This window comes from Procambarus clarkii, chromosome 15, assembly GCF_040958095.1.
Source record: "Procambarus clarkii isolate CNS0578487 chromosome 15, FALCON_Pclarkii_2.0, whole genome shotgun sequence".
Lineage (NCBI taxonomy): Eukaryota > Metazoa > Arthropoda > Malacostraca > Decapoda > Cambaridae > Procambarus > Procambarus clarkii.
This window is the reverse complement of record NC_091164.1, coordinates 30,421,040-30,442,946: the sequence shown is the minus strand read 5'-3', so window position 1 is coordinate 30,442,946 and position 21,907 is coordinate 30,421,040. Positions and strand designations below refer to the sequence as shown.

Here is a 21,907-nt window from a genome sequence, read left to right as displayed (position 1 = left end):
TCACCACATCATTCAAGACAACATTCAGCAAAACTTTCATGAAAACGTTCATGACAACATTCACCACAACATTCAAGACAACATTCAGAACAACATTCAAGACACCATTCAGCAAAACTTTCATGCAAACGTTCAAAACAACATTCACCACAACATTCAAGACAACATTCAAAACACCATTAAAGACAACATTGACCACACCATTCATGAAAATATTCATCACAACATGCAAGACAATATTCACCCCAACATTCACCAAAACATTCAAGACAACATTAACAACAACATTCAATACAACATTCACCACAACATTCAAGACAACACTCACCACAACATTCAAGACAATATTCACCACAACATTCACTACAACAATCACCCCAGTAATCATTACAACATTCACTACAGTAATCATTACAACATTCACCAAAACATTTAAGAAAACATTCACCATAACACTCACGACAACATTCAGCAAAACATTAGTGACAACATTCACCACATCATTCACAACAACATTCAAAACAACATTCACAGAAACATTCACCATAACATCCAAGCCAACATTCACCACAACATTCAAGACAACATTTAAGAAAACATTCACCGCAACATTCACCACAACATTTACCACAACATTTAAGACAACTTTGAAAACAACATTCAAAACAACTTTGAAAACAACATTCAAAACAACATTCACCACACCATTCACCACAACATTCACCACACTATTTACCACAACATTCACCACAACGTTCACAACAACATTAAGGGATAACATTCACCATAACATTCAAGACAGAATTCACCACCACATTCAAAACAACATTCACCACAATATTTACCACAGCATTCAACACAACAATCACAACAACATACGTAACAACATTCACCACAACAATCATAACAACATTCACAATAACATACGTAACAACATTCAAGACAACATTGACCATAACATTAAATACAACATTTACCACAACATTCACCTACAATATTAACCACAAAATTTACCACAGCATTCAAGACAACATTCACAACAACATTAAAGACAACATTCACCACAACATTCATAACAACATTCACAACAACATTCGTATCAACATTCACCTCAATATTCCCCACAACATTCAAGACAACGTTCACCACAACATTCTTAACAACAATCACCACAATATTCACTGCGACATTCAAGACAACATTCATGACAACATTCAAGACAAAATTCACCACAACATTCAAGACAACATTCACCACAACATACAAGACAACATTCAGCAAAACTTTTTAGACAACGTTCAGGACAATATTCATCACTTCATTCACCACAACATTCAAGACCATATTTACCACAACATTAACCACAACATTCACCACAACATTTACTAATTGCCCAGTAATACAGTTTGGTGGACGAGACAGCCTCGCCATCCCAGATTATAAAGCATGTGTGTCCATTTGGAGCAGTGTCACCGTACTAATTTGGTTTGTGTTTCTTTTTATAGAACCCCAAACCAAATTCTTTTTGGTGGGGAGGTGTTACGAACCCGGATCCAGCGTCCGAGCCAGGAGCAGTAACAACTACGCCATCTGTGGGTCAGCTCCCGAAACCCCCGCCAAACGGACGACGACACCTGGTGAGGACAGCGTGTACTGGCCTCGAGGACCAGTTTCCAGTCTGGTTCCGCGCTCAACACCGCCGCTCCTGACCTCTGGTGAAGTGGTGCTCCGACGACAGCGCCATCTATGGACTGGATACGTCAGGTGTTAGTATCTGAGCCTGTGAGTGTGGTGTATTAGTGTCCCAGTTATTGATGACGTGTCTGCTTACAGAGCCGACCTGGGACCACTGTGTTGAAGGTGGAGTCAGTCTACCCGAGGCAGCCAGTCTCCATACAGTGAAGTTTGCTGCAGCTGTTGTGACGTCGTCCCCCCGGAAGAACACTGTGGTGTGTTAAGCCTGGCAGTGAAAGGATTTACCCGGGACCGACGGTTGGAGACGATAATCCACTGGGGTATTGAGGACAGGAGGGTGATTGGTGATATCACACGAGACTCCTGTCTAGGGCGTACCCCTTTTATCGGTCGTGGAGTGGCCGTACCAGCCTTGGTGGCTCAGTACCTGCCAGCAGACCTGCTGGACGTGTGGTTGACGGCCTCCACGACGGTGCCCCCAGTGGACCTGTGTTGTGGCTGACCTGTGGCCAGGGTAGGCTCGGCGTTCTCAGAGGACACGTCTTGAGGCCACGAAGAAAGCACCGCGGACTCAGCACCTAGCTTCTTGATCAAGAGTCTTCAGCAGAAGACTAGATTGTGCATGATCCCCTTTGTAAAGTGTTAATACCCCTCCCCCTTGTGTTCTCTTTTATTTTATATATTTAAATGGTGATGGTACTAATTATAATATTAAGTTCTTAGCTTTCTTTCCATACTCCCTTTAAGTTACTTGCGTCACGGATCGCATCCCTTGAAAGCCTCTACTGGCTTGGGGTCGGATATATATATCTTCCTCTAACGACATCAGAGTAAGAACCCCGTTGCGTCCCGAGAGGGCCGTAACATAATTGGCATCCCCAGCGGGATCCGTCCCCTTGTTAAGTATGTTTGACAGGGGTGGTGAAGTGGCGTAATCCCTGTATATTATTCCCCCTGTGTGACGATTGTGACGTTATACGTCCTGTGCGGTGCTCAGTGACTAAGTGCGATATTGTGCAGTGCGGTGCTCGCTGTGATTAAGCGATTAAGTGCAATATTGACTAGTGCGGTGCTCAGTGATTTAGTGCAATATTGTAGAGCGAAGTGTTCGCTTGGACTCAGTGCAATATTGGGTAGTGCGGTGCCCGGAGTGATTACGTGCAATATTGGCAAGTGCAGTGTTTGGCGCGATAAAGTGCAATATTGGCGTAGAACAGTGCTCGGTGTGTTAAGTGCTAACGTGTAAGCGGTGTGTTAAGTGCTAGTTGAGTGTTCCATCTGTGACAATGGCAGAAAAAGCTACCATCGATGATCTGGACGATGTTCAGGCTTTTCTGAATAGAGTGGACTGTCTTGCCAGATTAAAGTATCTGAGCAAACCAGAGCTTGTACTAGTGAGCGCCTACCTGGAGATAAAGATCCGTGCCAGTGATTCCCGTGTGGAGATCTTGTCCAAGGTTCACCGGCACCTGAAGGCAGAAGAGAAACAGGAAGGCGAGACTCCTAGTACAAGGGAAGGTGAGGAGATAGCTTCCATGGAAAAGGAAGATAAGGGCAGCGACGTTGACAGTGATGCCGGCGAGCTTAATATCAGCTTCCTAACAGTCAAGATGCGTGCCCTAGAAATTAATCGGGAAATTGAATGGAAGAAGTTAGAATTAGAACGAGAATTAAAAGATAAAGAAGTAGAGATGAAAAATAAAGAAATGGAGATGAAAGAAAAAGAATTGGCGATGAGGCGTTTAGAATTAGAAAGAGAAGAAAGAAGAGAAGAGCGAGAAAGAGAAGAGAAACGAGAAAGAGAAGAACGAGAAAGAGAAGAGAGACGGGAGAGAGAAGAGCGAGAACGAGAGAGAGAAGAACGAGAGCGAGAAAGGGAGGAAAGAGAGAGACAACATGAACTAGAAGTTTTGCGATTAGGCGGTGGTCGGAGGCAAACAACGGACACCAGTAGCTTCGATCCGGTACGCAACATCAAAATGGTCCCCAAATTCCATGAGAAGGAAGTGTCAAAATTCTTTGCAGCCTTCGAGAAAGTCGCTGCCTCTTTGGAGTGGCCAAGGGAGAATTGGGCCATCATGATACAGTCAGTCTTGACTGGGAAGGCCCAAATCGCCTACTCTACGTTATCCCTTGACGACTCCAGCGATTATGACAAGGTGAAGAAGGTTGTGCTCATGGCGTACCAATTGGTACCTGAGGCTTATAGGCAAAAGTTCAGAAACCTGAAGAAGACCTCAGAGCACACTTTTACCGAATTCGCCACGATCAAGGAGCGACTTTTCCAGGAATGGTGTACCTCTCGGAAGGTGGAGACCAAGGAAGACCTCGAGCAGCTGATTCTGCTGGAGGACTTCAAGGATTGTTTGACTGGAGACCTGAAGACGTACTTACAGGAACAGCAGGTGGAGACCTTGAGTGCAGCAGCCACTATGGCTGAAGAGTATATCCTGACTCATAGGCCGTCTGCTAAGTACGTCCCAAGGAACTACCAGCGCCGGTTCGACAGACCTCATGATGAAGAAGAAAGACCCGTCCCACAAAGTGCTAAGAAGACGCCCCCAAGTAGCCCCCGAAGAACAAGTCCTAGCAGTCCGAAACACCGGAGCCCGAGGAGGAATATGGTGTGCTGGACTTGTGGGCAGAAAGGGCATATAGCTGCTAGATGCCGAGGCAGAAGAGGTGGCAGCGCACGAAGGGAGGTGATGATGATGAGCTGTGTTACACCACCAGTAGGAAACCAGTCTACGACGACGCAGGAAGAACCCAGATTGTTATCCCCTCACACTTCAGCCGGGTATGTAACGAGTGATCATACTGGTAGATCAATTGTAGTGCTCAGAGATAGTGGAGCAGCCCAGTCCCTGATCGTGAAGAGCTCGTTACCCGAGGGAGTAAGTGTGGATGGGCGACAAAAGGTTGTCCTGGTTGGGTTTCCTAGGACGCAGTACATCGCCCCCTTAGTGCCAGTACATCTTGACTCGCCTTATTTCAGCGGCACATGTGAGTTGGCAGTAGTCGATACCCTCCCTGTGGCTGGGATTGACGTGGTACTAGCCAACGACTTGGTGACCGATTGGAGCACCAATCATCCCAAGATAGCGGACGAGTCGGCCAGAACAGCAAAGTCTGAGGTAACTACAGGCAATGGTAATGTCCAGGTAAAGACAGACCCGGATTTAAACATATTTAATTTGTCCTCTCACCCGCAGATCGATGATATTCTAGCAGAGACTTCTAATTCTTCTCTCGACAAGGAACATGAGGTTAAGAAGGCAGAGGTACCTGAGCTAGAAGAGGGGCCTCGTGTGCAGGCACCCACGGATACCAACGAGTCTGGAGCAAAGGCGGATGTGTGCTTGCGGTATGGCAAGTTACAGCGTGTATTGAACCAGCCAGAGATTCCCCAGACGTCAGAGGTATGTGAGGTGTGTTCACAAGGTCTAGTGTCCTCTTCTGTCAAAGCCAGGCTAGTGGATGATGCCGGCTATGGACATGACAAGCTCAGGAAACTTATCCCTCGACTTACCAAATGTTTCCTACCGGTATTTTGTTTTGTTCTCCTATGTGTTCTCTGTGTTCTCAGTAAGGATCAGTGGACGACCCGAAGGATGATGGCTCCCGTGAACAACTCCCGTCAGAGGTATGTGAGGTGTGTTCACAAGGTCTAGTGTCCTCTTCTGTCAAAGCCAGGCTAGTGGATGATGCCGGCTATGGACATGACAAGCTCAGGAAACTTATCCCTCGACTTACCAAATGTTTCCTACCGGTATTTTGTTTTGTTCTCCTATGTGTTCTCTGTGTTCTCAGTAAGGATCAGTGGACGACCCGAAGGATGATGGCTCCCGTGAACATCGAGAAGAGGTCCCTGGGATTAGAAATTTGCACTGCAAGTGTTGCAGTTGAAGAAGGGACCTGGAAGCTGATAGTAGATACAGGAGGTACGACAGATGATAAAATGAGTGACTGTTTCCGGCAGGTTGACACCCCCTGCGTGATTGCTGAGCCTCATTACAGCGTTATACGGAACGTTGGTCGACCTGACGGAGGCAGAGCGAATGCCATCTTCAGTGTGCAAGCAGCCCTGTTGGAACTAGGTGCGGGCCTAGTAGACGAGTATGTAGTAAGTACTGCCTTGCCCACTGTCGCTATCACTCTGAATTATCAGACCTCTGTATTCCAGGTTCCTGTCTCCCTGAAGGACCATCGGACCGGCACCAGAAATGCCGTCTGTGGTCAGCCATCATCGGTGCCACGACATAGGGAAGTGTCGAGTCACCCCAGATCGAGTCTACACGGATCCTTACTTGAGACATGTGAGATGATGCCCTTGCTTGACATCGCAATGGAGGCGTGGAAGGTTACGCCAGGCAGGACATCGCCTTCAATCTTCGAATTCCCTTTGTGCCAGAATTGCCCAGTAATACAGTTTGGTGGACGAGACAGCCTCGCCATCCCAGATTATAAAGCATGTGTGTCCATTTGGAGCAGTGTCACCGTACTAATTTGGTTTGTGTTTCTTTTTATAGAACCCCAAACCAAATTCTTTTTGGTGGGGAGGTGTTACGAACCCGGATCCAGCGTCCGAGGCAGGAGCAGTAACAACTACGCCATCTGTGGGTCAGCTCCCGAAACCCCCGCCAAACGGACGACGACACCTGGTGAGGACAGCGTGTACTGGCCTCGAGGACCAGTTTCCAGTCTGGTTCCGCGCTCAACACCGCCGCTCCTGACCTCTGGTGAAGTGGTGCTCCGACGACAGCGCCATCTATGGACTGGATACGTCAGGTGTTAGTATCTGAGCCTGTGAGTGTGGTGTATTAGTGTCCCAGTTATTGATGACGTGTCTGCTTACAGAGCCGACCTGGGACCACTGTGTTGAAGGTGGAGTCAGTCTACCCGAGGCAGCCAGTCTCCATACAGTGAAGTTTGCTGCAGCTGTTGTGACGTCGTCCCCCCGGAAGAACACTGTGGTGTGTTAAGCCTGCCAGTGGAGTGGCAGTGAAAGGATTTACCCGGGACCGACGGTTGGAGACGATAATCCACTGGGGTATTGAGGACAGGAGGGTGATTGGTGATATCACACGAGACTCCTGTCTAGGGCGTACCCCTTTTATCGTTCGTGGAGTGGCCGTACCAGCCTTGGTGGCTCAGTACCTGCCAGCAGACCTGCTGGACGTGTGGTTGACGGCCTCCACGACGGTGCCCCCAGTGGACCTGTGTTGTGGCTGACCTGTGGCCAGGGTAGGCTCGGCGTTCTCAGAGGACACGTCTTGAGGCCACGAAGAAAGCACCGCGGACTCAGCACCTAGCTTCTTGATCAAGAGTCTTCAGCAGAAGACTAGATTGTGCATGATCCCCTTTGTAAAGTGTTAATACCCCTCCCCCTTGTGTACTCTTTTATTTTATATATTTAAATGGTGATGGTACTAATTATAATATTAAGTTCTTAGCTTTCTTTCCATATTCCCTTTAAGTTACTTGCGTCACGGATCGCATCCCTTGAAAGCCTCTACTGGCTTGGGGTCGGATATATATATCTTCCTCTAACGACATCAGAGTAAGAACCCCGTTGCGTCCCGAGAGGGCCATAACAACAACATTCCCCACAACATTCAATACAACATTCAAAACAACATTAAAGACAACATTCAGGACAACATCCACAACAACATTCACCACAACATTCATCACAACATTTACACAACATTTACTACAATATTCACCAACATTCACCACAACATTCACCACAACATTAACCACAACATTCACTACAACATTCACCACAACATTCACCACAACATTCACCACAACATTCAAGACAACAATTACCACAACATTCACCACAACATTCACTACAACATTCAATACAACATTCGCTACAACATTCACCACAACATTCAATACAACATTCAATACAACATTCGCTACAACATTCACCACAACTTTCAAGACAACATTCACCACAAGATTCGCCACAAGATTCACCACAACATTCACCACAACATTCACAACAACATTTACAACAACATTCACAACAACATTCACAAAAACATTCAACACAACATTCAAGGCAACATTCATCACAACATTTACCACAACATTTACCACAACATTCAAAACAACATTTACAAAAACATTCACAGCAAAATTCACAACAACATTCATCACAACATTCACCACGACATTCAAGACAACATTCACCACAACATTCACAACAACATTCAAGGCAGCATTCATCACAATATTCACGACAACATTCACCTTTATAATCATAGCATTCAAGATAACATTCACAACAACATTCACCACAACATTCCCACAACATTCATAACAACATTCACAACAATATTCGTAACAACATTCACCACAACATTCACCACTACATTCACCTCAATATTCACCACAACATTCAAGACAATATTCACCACAACATTCAATACAACATTCACCACAACATTCACCTACAATATTAACCACAACTTTCACCACAACATTCACCCACAATAATAACCACAACATTCACCACAACATTCCAGACAACATTCACCACAACATTCAAGACAACATTCAGCAAAACTTTCATGAAAACATTCAAGACAACATTTACCACAACATTCACCACAACATTAAAGACAACATTCACAATAACATATGTAACAACATTCAAGACAACATTCACCACAACATTAAATACAACATTTACCACAACATTCACCTACAATATTAACCACAACATTCACCACAGCATTCAAGACAACATTCACAACAACATTAAAGACAACATTCACCACAACATTCACCACAACATTCATAACAACATTCACAACAACATTCATAACAACATTCACCTCAATATTCCCCATAACATTCAAGACAACGTTTACCACAACATTCTTAACAACAATCACCACAACATTCACCACAATATTCACTGCGACATTCAAGACAACATTCATGACAACATTCAAGACAACATTCACCACATCATTCAAGACAACATTCACCACAACATACAAGACAACATTCAGCAAAACTTTCTAGACAACGTTCAGGAAAATATTCATAACTTCATTCACCACAACATTCAAGACCATATTCATCACAACATAACCACAACATTCACCACAATATTCACAACAACATTTACAACAACATCGAAGACAACATTCACAAAAATATTCAGCACAACATTCAACACAACAATCGCCACAACATTCACCACAATTTTCAAAACAACATTAACCACAACATTCACCACAACATTCGCCACAACATTCAACACAACATTCATCACACTATTGAAGACAACATTCACCACAATATTCAACACAACATTCAACACAACAATCACCACAACATTCACCACAACATTCAACACACCAATCACCACAACATTCACCACAACATTCACCACAACTTTCAAGACAACATTCACCACAACACTCAAGAGAACATTTACCACAACATTCACCACAACATTCACAACAACATTCACCACAAAATTCGAGACAACATTCACCACAACATTCAAGACAACATTCACCACAACATTCTAGACATTATTCAACTCAACAATCAGCACAACATTTAAGACAACATTCACCACAACATTTAAGTCAGCATTCAATACAACATTCACAACATTCAAGACTACATTCACCACAACATTCATGACAAAATTCAACATACATTCACCACAACATTCAAAACATTAACCACAACCTTCACCACACCATTCGCCACAACATTCAACACAACAGTTATCACAATATTCAAGACAACATTCACCACAATATTCACCACAACATTCACCACAACATTCACCACAACATGCACCACAACATTCACCACAACATTAAAGAAAATATTCATCACAACGTTAACCACAACATTCACTACAACATTAAAGACAACATTCAAGATAATATTCACCACAACATTCAAGACAAAATTCAACACAACATTCAAAACATCATTTACCACAACATACACCACAACATTCACCAAAACATTCACCACAACATTCACTACAGCATTCAAGAAAACATTAACCACAACATTCACCACAACATTCAAGACAACATTCACCATAACATACACCACAACCTTAAACACAAAATTCCCCGCAACATTCCCCACAGCATTCAAGACAACATTCACCACAACATTAAACCAAACATTCACCACAACATTCACTACTGCTTTCAAGACAACATTCAAAACAACATTCACCACAACATTAAAGATAACATTCACCACAACAATAAAGACAACATTCACCACAACATACACCAAAAAATTCACAACAACATTCAGCACATTAATCAAAACAACATTCACCACAACATTCATAATAACATTCACAACAACATACGTAATAACATTCACCACAACATTCACCATAACATTCACAACAACATTCACCACAATATTCACCACAACATTAAAGACAACATTCACCACAACATTCATAACAAAATTCACAATAACATATGTAACAACATTCAAGACAGCATTCTCCACAACATTAAATACAACATTTACCACAACATTCACCTACAATACTAACCACAACATTCACCACAGCATTCAAGACAACATTCACAACAACATTAAAGACAACATTCACCTCAACATTCTCCACAACATTCATAACAACATTCACAACAACATTCGTAACAAAATTCACCACAATATTCCCCACAACATTCAAGACAACGTACACCACAACATTCAAGACAACGTTCACCACAACATTCTGAACAACAATCACCATAACATTCACCACAATATTCACTGCGACATTCAAGAAAACATTCATGACAACATTCAAGACAACAATCACCACAACATTCAAGACAATATTCTCCACAACATACAAGACAACATTCAGCAAAACTGTTTAGACAACGTTCAGGACAAAATTCATCACTTCATTCACCACAACATTCAAGACCATATTTACCACAACAATAACCACAACATTCACCACAACATTTACTAAAACATTCACGACAACATTCCTCACAACATTCAATACAACATTCAAAACAACATTAAAGACAACATTCAGGACAACATCCACAACAACATTCACCACAACATTCATCACAACATTTACTACAACATTTACTACAACATTCACCACAACATTCACCACAACATTAACCACAACATTCACTACAACATTCACAACAACATTCACCACAACATTCACCACAACATTCACCACAACATTCACCACAATATTCACAACAACATTTACAACAACATTCAAGTCAACATTCACCACAATATTCACAACAACATTCACCACAACATTCAACACAACAATCACTACAACATTCGCCACAACATTCACCACAACTTTCAAGACAACATTATCACAACATTCATCACAACATTCGCCACAATATTCAACACAACATTCATCACAATATACAAGACAACATTCACCACAACATTCGCCACAACATTCAACACAACATTCATCACAATATACAAGACAACATTTACCACAATATTTACCACAACATTCAACACAACAATCACCACAACATTCACCACAACATTCAACACAACAATCATTACAACATTCGCCACAACATTCACCATAACTTTCAAGACAACATTCACCACAACACTCAAGACAACATTTACCACAACATTCACCACAACATTCACAACAACATTCACGACAAAATTCGAGACAACATTCACCACAACATTCAAGACAACATTCACCACAACATTCCTGACAACATTCACCACAACATTCACTACAACAATCACTACAACATTCAATACAACATTCGCTACAACATTCACCACAAGTTTCAAGACAACATTCACCACAAAATTCGAGACAACATTCACAACAACATTCAAGACAACATTCACCACATCATTCAAGACATTATTCAACTCAACAATCAGCACAACATTTAAGACAATTATCACCACAACATTTAAGTCAGCATTCAATACAACATTCACCACAACATTCAAGACTACATTAACCACAACATTCATGACAAAATTCACCATAACATTCTTCACAACATTCAAAACAACATTAACCACAACATTCACCACAACATTCGCCACAACATTCAACACAACATTCATCTCAATATTCAAGACAATATTCACCACAATATTCACCACAACATTCACCACAACATTCATCACAACATTCACTACAACATTCAAGACAATATTAACCACAATATTCAAGACAACATTCAGCACAACATTCACCACAACATTAAAGACAATATTCATCAAAACGTTACCCACAAAATTCAATACAACATTAAAGGCCACATTCAAGATAACATTCACTACAACATTGAAGACAAAATTCACCACAACATTCAAAACAACATTTACCACAACATACACCACAACATTCACCAAAACATTCACCACAACATTAACCACAGCATTCAAGACAAAATTAACCACAGCATTCAAGACAACATTAACCACAACATTCACCACAACATTCAAGACAACATTCACCATGACATACACAACAACATTAACAACAAAATTCCCCACAACATTCCCCACAGCATTCAAGACAACATTCACCACAAAATTAACCACAACATAAAACCAAACATTCACCAAAACATTCACCACAGCATTCAAGACAACATTCACCACAACATTAACCACAACATTAAACCAAACATTCACCACAACATTCACCAAAGCTTTCAAGACAACATTCTAAACAACATTCACCACAACATTAAAGATAACATTCACCACAACAATAAAGACAACATTCACCACAACATACACCAAAAAATTCACCACAACATTCAGCACAGCAATCAAAACAACATTCACCACAACATTCATAACAACATTCACAACAACATACATAACAACATTCACCACAACATTCACCACAACATTCACAACCACATTCACAACAACATTCACCACAACATTAAAGACAACATTCACCACAACATTCATAACAAAATTCACAACAACATTCACCACAACATTAAAGACAACATTCACCACAACATTCATAACAAAATTCACAATAACATACGTAACAACATTCAAAATAGCATTCACAACAACATTAAATACAACATATACCACAACATTCACCTACAATATTAACCACAAAATTCACCACAGCATTCAAGACAACATTCACAACAACATTAAAGACAACATTCACCACAACATTCATAACAACATTCACAACAATATTCGTACCAACATTCACCTCAATATTCCCCACAACATTCAAGACAACGTTCACCACAACATTCAAGACAACATTCACAACAACATTAAGGACAACATTCACCACAACATTCACCACAACATTCATAACAACATTCACAACAACATTCGTAACGACATTCACCTCAATATTCCCCACAACATTCAAGACAACGTTCACCACAACATTCTTAACAACAATCACTACAACATTCACCACAAGATTCGCCACATGATTCACCACAACATTCACCACAACATTCACAACAACATTTACCCCAACATTCACAACAACATTCACAACAACATTCACCACATCATTCAAGGCAACATTCAACACAACATTTACCACATTTCCCACAACATTCAAAACAACATTTACAAAAACATTCACAACAACTTTCACAACAACATTCACCACAACATTCACAACAACATTCGTAACAACATTCACCTCAATATTCACCACAACATTCAAGACAACGTTCACACAACATTCTTAACAACAATTACCACAACATTTACCACAATATTCACTGTGACATTCAAGACAACATTCATCACAATATTCAAGACAACATTCACCACAACATTCTATACAACCTTCACCACAACATTCACCCACAATATTAACTTCAACATTCACCACAACATTGAAGACAACATTCACCACAACATACAATACAACATTCAGCAAAACTTTCTAGACAACGTTCAGGACAATATTCTTCACTTCATTCACCACAACATTCAAGACCACATTCTCCACAACATTAATCACAACATTCACCACAACATTTACTAAAACATTCATGACAACATTAACCACAACATTCACTACAACATTCAAAACAACATTAAAGACAACATTCAGGACAACATTCACAACAACATTCACCACAATATTCACTACAACATTCATCATGTCGGAAAATCCGACACCATTTAATAATATCATACAGACAGATAAGAGCTGTGTTGTATAAACAAGTTACCCATAGAAAACGTAACTTGTAGTGGAATTACCGTCTATAGAAAACGGGATATCATCACCACATACTATTATAATTCACCAGCTATTCTGCTGGGAATTATTCTTAAATACATTAGTCTTTGGACTTTACCATCATAAAAACATCTTATATAAATTAACTTAATTATCAATATTAAAGTAGAGTAAATGTGACCCTTCTATCACTTTCTGAAATCTGGACAAAGTAGGCCAGGCGTCAGGGAGGAAGGAGGCAGCGATTATTGTTGTGTCACCTCCGAGACGTGTGGAGCAAACGGCTCCTATCATTCTGGACAATGTCGGCCAGTAACGTCAATAGGATGGAGTGTTAAACAGCCATTGTGTATACGAGACCAGAGGCACACGGGAGCAAATACGGCTCCTGTTAATTTTACTTGGACGTAGTGTTATGGAAACCAAAGGTACCATCTCCAACACGATGTCTACAATTCAAGTTAAGTCTATCCGAAACCCGTTTATCATTCATTTATGGCCATTAATGTCAGGATATAGGGTGACCCGGTTAGATCGCGAAATCGCCTCAAACTAAAGGTAATTAAGCCAGGTCTTTAATGTTCCATGTACTGTATAGTGTTTTCTCTGATATAACTTGTCTTATATAGGATTCTGGCTTCACAGTTAGCGCCCTTTTGACAGGTCAAGACGAGGAAGAGTTTGTGCACCAGTTACTGGGTGATATGGAAGCTACCTCAAAGAGGATAATTTGGTGTCTACACCCTAGTTATACCTGGTGGACTAACCTGCTGTACTATAAGATAAGGAACCTCATCAATGTATGTAGCTATTACTGTAGTTTGATTGGCTGCATATATATTAATTTAATAACCCCCCCTAATGTGTAGAGGATCGATTTGTGAGATTATAAGATTATTGCAGAAATACAGTCCACTTATCATTATACAAATTGCTATCGAAGTATATAAATTAACGTAAATATAAATCTCACAGGTCGGTACCCACATTATTTGGACCTTCGGAACCGGAATATTTGGTCCTATGAACCCACATTTGGTCATCTTAGTACCGGATGAACCAGTTAACCAGTGGATTCATTAAATAAACTAGTGCAGTGTTATTTAAACAAGGCCAGCCAGTCAAAGACGGCAGCGTAGCCTCGAGGGAGCTCAGGAGCCTCCCTCAGCCGAGTTCAGCTTCGTCAGCGGTTTCATGCACACCCACAGATATTTGGTGGCGTGTTATTTCGTGAAATGACAGCGCTAATATTGAAGCCAGCCTAATTAGTGACTGTGTCGCGAGATTGTTCACGGATTTCGTGGTGTTACATTTCGCGAGAGATTATCTACGAATTTTGTGGAGTTTATTTCGCGAGGTCACTAATAATATTTAATACTTCTAGATAATATTAGAAGTTTCATAGAGGCTAATTAAGAGGCTATTATCAATAATTGTGTATATTATTTCTCCAAATAGAGAATTATTTAATATACTGCACTAGTGATCTCAATATAATATTTACTAATTGCCAACCCACAACAGGGTAGGATATTAACCATTGACTAGTTGAACTATTATCGTTCATCCTAGTCCCATTATTACCATAGTCAGTTGTACTTTATTGAACAACCTAACACCATTAATGAATGGTCCAGACCCTATTTTGGGTGTAATTTTTATCAACTCGAGTTGAGTTGTATATATAATAATTTACTTATGATCATTACACCTTTGAGTGATTAATTAGTGTCTCTACCATCCTAGGGTGATATAGAAGAGCTAACCTAAAGGTACTTCCAGTGACACTGGTTTATCACTCAAATCATTAGTGTGTATGATTGTATATATATAATGTGTATTAATTTTAAGTGCTAACCTCTAGTAGAGGTAGGATTATTGCCTAGTGAGTTCAGAATTTACCCTAGGCTACCATTAGTGTTTGTTCAGTATTATGAGCAGCCCAAGTACAAGTTCCACAAGGCTTCACCAACGAGCCAGTATGGATAATGCAGGGAGAATGAAAAGAACCCTTGCAGGTCTTAAAGGCCACTTAACAAGACAGATCAAGAAATGTGAAGATTTGTCACAACAATCAACAGTTGATTATGCTGACCTGGAAAGCTATTATCAAGCAGCTGCAGGTAAATTTGAGCAAATCAAATGCCAAATAGCAACATATGTGGCTGAACTTGCCAACACTAATTTATCAGAAACAGAAATAGACGACATTATGGTTGATCTTGCGAATTATGAAGATCACACTCAGGCCACGTTACAGCCTTATGTCAAATTAATTGCCCAGAACAAGGCAACAGCAACAACAACAACAGTTGCATCTAATACGAGTCAAGCAGAAGCTCGACTCCCTCCAATTAATTTACCCACTTTCTCAGGAAAAGATGAGGAAGATTGGGACGAATTTTGGAACAAATTCGTTGACCTTGTAGACTCAAAACAATCTTTACCAAAGAGTAGTAAATTCTCTTATTTGCAAGGCCAATTATCAGGTGAGGCTAAAACAGTAGTATCCCATCTGAGATTAACTAATGACGGCTATGATCTGGCAGTAAAACTCCTCAAGGATAATTATGCTGATCCAGAAGTAAGAACATCACATTTAGTTCATGAGCTGTTGCATTTACCCCCACCGGAGGCTTCAGCTGATTCACTCCAAGTCTTCAAGCTGGAGGTAGAATCATTGATCAATGCCCTCAGCCTGACAGCAGATACAAACGGGGCTGAGTGGGTCTTGAAAATAATTGTCCAGGAGAAAATACCTAGGGACATATTGAGACAAATGAGTGCTCGTTACAATAAAAGCATCTTATCTATGAATGAAATATCTGAAGGTTTAAAGTCAGTAGTTCATCAATTACGAACACATGACAAATTAAAACCACCAAGTAAACCCTCAGAAACTAATAATAGTAAACCACAGAGTACCAAAGGTACTCCAAATCAATCTAGACAATATAATTCAACACCAAAGTGGAACAGTAGCAGTGTGGGCGTATATGCAGTGGGACCCTCCAAGCCTATAGTTACTGTGTCACCCAAGAACGTGACACCAAAGGGTACTGGAAGCTATGGAACATGTTTGTTCTGCAATGAGAAACATTCAATGTACCACTGCTCTAATTTTCCTGATAGTGACGCCCGTGTTGAGCGACTCAAAGATTTGCAACATTGCACGAGGTGCCTCAGGAAACATAACATCAAGGACTGTGATACCCAATTACACACCTGTAATAGGTGTAACAAAGGTCAGCACCATGCAGCATTGTGCAGAGACACCAAAACAACGTCTCCAAACCCCAAGGTGGAAGATAGCATTCCCACCACAGTACAGTACTGCAAGGTGCAACAAACAAAGAGTGTCCAATCGGCAAAGTCTAAAGGTAATACGACTTTGCCTACTGCCCAAATTACCATCCTGAATAAGAGGGCCAAGGTCCATACCCGTGGGTTGTTTGACCAAGGATCCCAGAGAACATATATCACCAAAAGGTTGGCAGATGAACTACAATTAAGGCCTGTAGCCCAGATGTCATTCAACATCTCAGGGTTTGTAACAGATGCAGGACCTCAAGTCTACCAGGTGGTACAACCATCAGTACGTTTAGGCAGGTACGTCTGTCGAGTACAAGCCATTGTGGTGGACAAAATACCAGTAGACCTACAAGTTCAAGGTCTGAGAGCAACAGCCAAATTCCTGAGAAATAGAGGAATAAAATTGGCAGATAATATTAAGTCTGATCACCTCACTGACTTCGGTCTCCTTGTTGGGACAGACTATTGTCATCGATTCATCGGTAGCCCTACTAAATATCAGGGTATAACCATGTTAAACTCTGCAGGAGGTAAATTACTCTCAGGCCCAGTATCAAGCCTGAGGAGACCAATGCCTGCAGATAAACAATACCAGTAGAGATCTAAATTTGTCAGCTGATTATATTTCTCCAGTAGCATTATACTAAGGAGATTACAGCTGACTATAGTAACAGAGGTTGATGTTAGTATCATCATTTAAAGCTGGGGATGAGTTCATGAGGCCTCAGTGGCAAATCAGTGAACAGTAGCCTAAAACAGCTACAAGTCACTGCGACCAATGTCACTGAACCCACTGCAGTCTCAGAACCATACTTTACTTTAATGATGAGCTATTCAATCCTCTGAATCAATTAACTAAATTAAACCCTAATAAATCTGATGACTGATTTGATACATTTATTATTTAATCAAGATGTATTCCATGGGCCTCAGTGTTTATATATCAGTGACCAGTTACCTGAAGAAACTTCAAGTTATATCTAATGTCACTGATCTCACTGCAGTCCCTGAATCATACTTGACTGTAGTACTTGATCACATCCAGTCTTCTGGGTTAAATAATATGTAATTAGGCTTGAATATTAGCCTTTCAAGAGTTGACAGGGAAATGAAATCGCATTAGACTTCTAACCCCTGCAACTCTAGTACGGGACATCCGTCCTGTACGAACAGACACACAAATGTGTGATTACTAACTACTAGCATCAATTTAATGTAATAATTCGAAGGAGGAGTATCGGTGTTCGTCTGTTCTAATCAGGACTTCGACCCGTGAGCAGCCCCCTGGGGAATTATGTCGGAAAATCCGACACCATTTAATAATATCATACAGACAGATAAGAGCTGTGTTGTATAAACAAGTTACCCATAGAAAACGTAACTTGTAGTGGAATTACCGTCTATAGAAAACGGGATATCATCACCACATACTATTATAATTCACCAGCTATTCTGCTGGGAATTATTCTTAAATACATTAGTCTTTGGACTTTACCATCATAAAAACATCTTATATAAATTAACTTAATTATCAATATTAAAGTAGAGTAAATGTGACCCTTCTATCACTTTCTGAAATCTGGACAAAGTAGGCCAGGCGTCAGGGAGGAAGGAGGCAGCGATTATTGTTGTGTCACCTCCGAGACGTGTGGAGCAAACGGCTCCTATCATTCTGGACAATGTCGGCCAGTAACGTCAATAGGATGGAGTGTTAAACAGCCATTGTGTATACGAGACCAGAGGCACACGGGAGCAAATACGGCTCCTGTTAATTTTACTTGGACGTAGTGTTATGGAAACCAAAGGTACCATCTCCAACACGATGTCTACAATTCAAGTTAAGTCTATCCGAAACCCGTTTATCATTCATTTATGGCCATTAATGTCAGGATATAGGGTGACCCGGTTAGATCGCGAAATCGCCTCAAACTAAAGGTAATTAAGCCAGGTCTTTAATGTTCCATGTACTGTATAGTGTTTTCTCTGATATAACTTGTCTTATATAGGATTCTGGCTTCACAGTTAGCGCCCTTTTGACAGGTCAAGAAGAGGAAGAGTTTGTGCACCAGTTACTGGGTGATATGGAAGCTACCTCAAAGAGGATAATTTGGTGTCTACACCCTAGTTATACCTGGTGGACTAACCTGCTGTACTATAAGATAAGGAACCTCATCAATGTATGTAGCTATTACTGTAGTTTGATTGGCTGCATATATATTAATTTAATAACCCCCCCTAATGTGTAGAGGATCGATTTGTGAGATTATAAGATTATTGCAGAAATACAGTCCACTTATCATTATACAAATTGCTATCGAAGTATATAAATTAACGTAAATATAAATCTCACAGGTCGGTACCCACACATCACAATATTTACTACAACATTCACTACAACATTCACCACAACATTAACCACAACATTCACTACAACATTCACAACAACATTAGAGACAACATCCACCACAACATTCACCACAACATTCACCACAGCATTCAAGACAACAATTACCACAACATTCATGACAACATTCACCACAACATTCACTACAATATTCACTACAACATTCAATACAACATTCGCTACAACATTCACCACAACTTTCAAGACAACATTCACCACAACACTCAAGACAACATTCATCGCAAGATTCACCACAAGATTCACCTCAACATTCAAGACAACATTCGCAACAACATTCTCAAGAACATTCACAACAACATTCAAAGTAACATTCACCACAACACTCAAGACCACATTCACCACAACATTCACAACAACATTCGAGACAGCATTCTTCACAATATTCACAACAACATTCACATCAACATTAACAACAACATTCACAACAACATTCACAACAACATTCATCACAACATTCAAGTCAACATTCAACACAACATTTACCACAACATTTTCCGCAACATTCAAAACAACATTTCCCTCAACATTCAAAAAAACATTTACAACAACATTCACAACACCATTCATAACAACATTCATCACAACATTCACCACAATATTCAAGACAACATTCACCACAACATTCACAACAACATTCAAGATAGCATTCTTCACAATATTCACGACAACAATTACCTCTATATTCAAGACAACATTCTCCACAAGATTTACCATAGCATTCTAGATAACATTCACCACAACATTACCCACAACATTCAGCCAAACATTCAGAGCAACATTAAAGATAACATTCACCACAACATTCACTACAACATTTACCACAACATTCATAAAAACATTCACAACAATATTCGTAACAACATTCACCACAACATTCACTTCAACATTACAGACAACATTCATCACAACATTCACCTCAATATTCACCACAACATTCAAGACAACATTCATCACAACATTCAATACAACATTCACCACATCAATCACCTACAATATTAACCACAACATTCACCACAACATTCACCTACAATATTAACCACAACATTCAAGACAACATTCAGAACAACATTCAAGACACCATTCAGCAAAACTTTCATGCAAACGTTTAAAACAACATTCACCACAACATTCAAGACAACATTCAAAACACCATTAAAGACAACATTGACCACACCATTCATGAAAAAAATCATCACAACATGCAAGACAATATTCACCCCAACATTCACCAAAACATTCAAGACAACATTAACAACAACATTCAATACAACATTCACCACAACATTCAAGACAACATTCACCACAACATTCAAGACAATATTCACCACAACATTCACTACAACAATCACCCCAGTAATCATTACAACATTCACCACAGTAATCATTACAACATTCACCAAAACATTTAAGAAAACATTCACCATAACACTCACGACAACATTCAGCAAAACATTAGTGACAACATTCACCACAACATTCACAACAACATTCAAAACAACATTCACAGAAACATTCACCATAACATCCAAGCCAACATTCACCACAACATTCAAGACAACATTTAAGAAAACATTCACCGCAACATTCACCACAACATTTACCACAACATTTAAGACAACTTTGAAAAAACATTCAAAACAACTTTGAAAACAACATTCAAAACAACATTCACCACACCATTCACCACAACATTCACCACACTATTTACCACAACATTCACCACAACGTTCACAACAACATTAAGGGATAACATTCACCATAACATTCAAGACAGCATTCACCACCACATTCAAAACAACATTCACCACAATATTTAACACAACATTCAACACAACAATCACAACAACATACGTAACAACATTCACCACAACAATCATAACAACATTCACAATAACATACGTAACAACATTCAACACAACATTGACCACAACATTAAATACAACATTTACCACAACATTCACCTACAATATTAACCACAAAATTTACCACAGCATTCAAGACAACATTCACAACAACATTAAAGACAACATTCACCACAACATTGATAACAACATTCACAACAACATTCGTATCAACATTCACCTCAATATTCCCCACAACATTCAAGACAACGTTCACCACAACATTCTTAACAACAATCACCACAACATTCACCACAATATTCACTGCGACATTCTAGACAACATTCATGACAACATTCAAGACAACGT

General features: G+C 40.2%; 1 protein-coding gene across 1 annotated transcript in view; it reads left to right on the top strand.

Annotated features, from left to right (window-relative positions):
• Nucleotides 1–20,696, top strand: part of LOC138365053 (GATA zinc finger domain-containing protein 14-like) — a 50,470-nt gene extending 29,774 nt beyond the window's left edge. Inside the window, exons 2-3 of the mRNA XM_069325156.1 lie at nucleotides 12,792–13,647; nucleotides 19,625–20,696. Coding sequence (XP_069181257.1) covers nucleotides 12,792–13,647; nucleotides 19,625–20,696 — 1,928 coding nt within the window. The remainder of the gene's footprint in view (nucleotides 1–12,791; nucleotides 13,648–19,624) is intronic.
• The last annotated feature ends 1,211 nt before the right edge of the window (nucleotides 20,697–21,907 follow it).